This window comes from Drosophila virilis, chromosome X, assembly GCF_030788295.1.
Source record: "Drosophila virilis strain 15010-1051.87 chromosome X, Dvir_AGI_RSII-ME, whole genome shotgun sequence".
Classification (NCBI taxonomy): domain Eukaryota; kingdom Metazoa; phylum Arthropoda; class Insecta; order Diptera; family Drosophilidae; genus Drosophila; species Drosophila virilis.
Genome location: NC_091543.1, coordinates 5,099,893 through 5,102,646, shown reverse-complemented (window position 1 = coordinate 5,102,646; position 2,754 = coordinate 5,099,893). Strand labels below are relative to the sequence as shown.

Below are 2,754 nucleotides of genomic sequence, written 5' to 3'. Positions count from 1 at the left end.
TGCACAAATACAATATACCCTTATACCCATTTTTATTGGGTACAGGGTATAAAGAAAAAAAGCGCAGCTAAATCAAGAAATAACCCAAAAGCTAATTGAGCTGGATTAAATGGCTTTCGCTTAATGAAATGTCAATATAAATTCAATACTTTGTTTTTTTTTTTTTTTTGTTGTGTTGCACTGATGAGCCCCAAAGCCGACTCGATCAACCGCACAGGTTGCGATCCGTTTGATTGAGGGTCGCCAATCGTAAGACAACTCAAGGCAATCGCTGGCGACGACAGCCCGCCGTCCCCATTCCCCCCGCGCCCAGTCCCCGCCCCCAGCCGCAGCCACAGCGACAACTTTCAAAACTAGTCGGCACAGCGAAACTAACGGCTCGGCCAGTTGATACCCTGTTTAATTGTAAATAGGTGCATATCATATATAGATTCCAGATTAACATTTTAGGCATCTAAGCTGCACGAAAAATTGTGGAGCTAATGTAGATATGGTAACATTAAATGGGATTCTATTAATATAAATTATATATACATAGAGAGTACTTAAATGTTTCATATACTTATATCTATCTATCTACACTAAAACTTTATTAATATATATGCTTAGTCCACGTTACTCTGAGTTTAATGGGTATGTCGAGTCGTATATAAGTTAAACTCGACAGTTTTTTGGCTGTTAGCCCACGTTTAAATGAGTTTAATGGGTATGTACACGATAAACTCGACAGTTTCTGGCTCTAAGCTGACATATCGCTGAGTTTACTGGGTATCTCCAGTCGTATATTGATTAAATCGCCAATTGTTGGCTCTAAGCTCACGTTACGCTGAGTTCACAGGGTATTTCCAGTCGTATACTCGACAATTTCAATGCCAAATTGTGCATAAACTTTTGAGCATTTGCACAGCATACCCCTTGACAAACAATTGACAGTTACAGGGTATAAACAGTCGTTGAAATGTGTGTCACAGCGCTGCAGTTGCAGTTGCAGCGGCCGCCAACAGATATCAATCTGTCGATTAACCAATATTGCCGCAAAAACTATCAAATTGCATAGCTCAATCCCATCACAATCTACACCTCCCCCCCCCCCCCCCCCTCCCGCAACCAACCCCTTCACACGCACGATCAGGCTGCTGCTGGGCGTGAACAGAACGCGCATCTAACCCGTTCCATTCCATTTCATTTCGTGCCGCGCAGCGAAACAAAAAAAAAATAAATGCCGCCTTTTATTGTTGTGTGAGAAACTTTACTCATGTTCAACTTAGCTTAACTTACGTGTATATGGTATATATATATATATAAAACGTACATTTTTGTTTGTTTAATAATGAAAAAAAAGAAAAAAAAAATAGCGAAGAAGAAAAATAGGTAATCAAAGGCAACAACAAGCTGTTTGCGTTTGTTTGTCTGTTTTGTTTACAAAGCTATGTTTGTGAGGGCTCTCTCTCTCTCTCTCTCTCTGGCTGGCTGGCTGTCTAGCATTTCAGCAGCGTTGCCAGATCGTTAACAGCAACAACAGTGGCGCTGCCACACCCCAAGCTGTGCTGGCCAACTGATTGGCAGCATTGCAGCCATCCGTGTCGCAGGTGTAAATGCAGCTGCGATAATCCATGCGATCGCCCTTATTGCGCACATAGTCACAATAGTTGCCCAAATCCTTGGAGCTGCAGAAACGTTTCGCACCGATGCCCCCCTCAAAACGGCCCACATGCTTCACACAGAATGTGGCGCCATGTACGCTGGAACAGTTCTGCGGCTGGATGTCCGGCTGATCGAAGCGCTCGAACCATTCGCCGCACTGGAACGGATTCTGCGTATCGCTGGCATCGCATACGTAACACTCAATGGCCCAGCTGCAGCGCAGGCAGAAGCAGCACCAGAGCAGCGCTGCCAACAGCAGCGACGTTGACATTTTGTCTTGTCTTGTCTTGTTTTGTTGCCTTTTGCTGTGTTACCTTTTGTTTTGTTTTTTTTTTTTTTTTTTTGATGTTTGCTGCTGTTCGATTGCACAATGTAGCTTGATGGAGCGGGGGGCGTTCGGTGAGTTCTGCAATGACGCACTACGCACACAGACACTCTCTCACACACACACACACACAGTGACAAACGATGAGACGCAAAGAGACCAAAGTCGGCGTCGTCAGCAAATGCCAAGCTCGTACTGAAACGTTGTTTTAACTTCGTTTCCATTCGTTTCAGCCGCTGCTGCGAGCGACTGTATTCGTACGTATGTGTGTGTGTGTGTGTGTGTGTGTGTGTGTGTGTACGTTGAGCGCGCTCTTTCTCTCTCCATCTCTTGCTTAACTGTTGTTGTTAGACTCTGCTACTCTAGCCCTAGCTGTCAGCTGTACGGCATATCCTTTTGCTGGCGCCCCCTGGCGCGCCTTTGCGCGTTTCTTTTTATCGTTTATCGAAACTTGTTGCTGGGCAACAGCTATGCAAGGCAACAGGTATGCCGCGTCGACACACACACACACACACACACGCTCGTTGGCTCCCCTTTGCAGTTCTGATTGGAATCTCATTCTCATTGGAGTTGCTATTGGAAACGTCATCGCTGGGTTCTTTGGCGACGTCAGCAAGCTTTGGCGAGCGAGCGAGAGAGAGAGAGAGAGAGAGAGAGAGAGAGAATGGCCCAACGAGGGCATTCAACTTCAATAAGAGACAAAAAAGCACATCACACACTCGCACAACAATACCAACATAGCAAAAGCAGCTTTCTATACCCTATACATATCGAACATATCTATA

General features: G+C 45.1%; 1 protein-coding gene across 1 annotated transcript; it reads right to left on the bottom strand.

Moving 5' to 3' along the window:
* Positions 1–1,241: 1,241 nt before the first annotated feature.
* bou (glycosylphosphatidylinositol anchored membrane protein boudin) lies at positions 1,242–2,170 on the bottom strand. The gene has a single exon (XM_032433368.2). The coding sequence runs from the start codon at positions 1,913–1,915 to the stop codon at positions 1,487–1,489; it is 429 nt and encodes a 142-aa protein (XP_032289259.1). The 5' UTR covers positions 1,916–2,170; the 3' UTR covers positions 1,242–1,486.
* Positions 2,171–2,754: the final 584 nt, after the last annotated feature.

Coding starts and splice junctions, on each gene's coding strand:
- bou (XM_032433368.2), bottom strand. CDS start 1,915: ATGTCAACGTCGCTGCTGTTGGCAGCGCTGCTCTGGTGCTGCTTCTGC.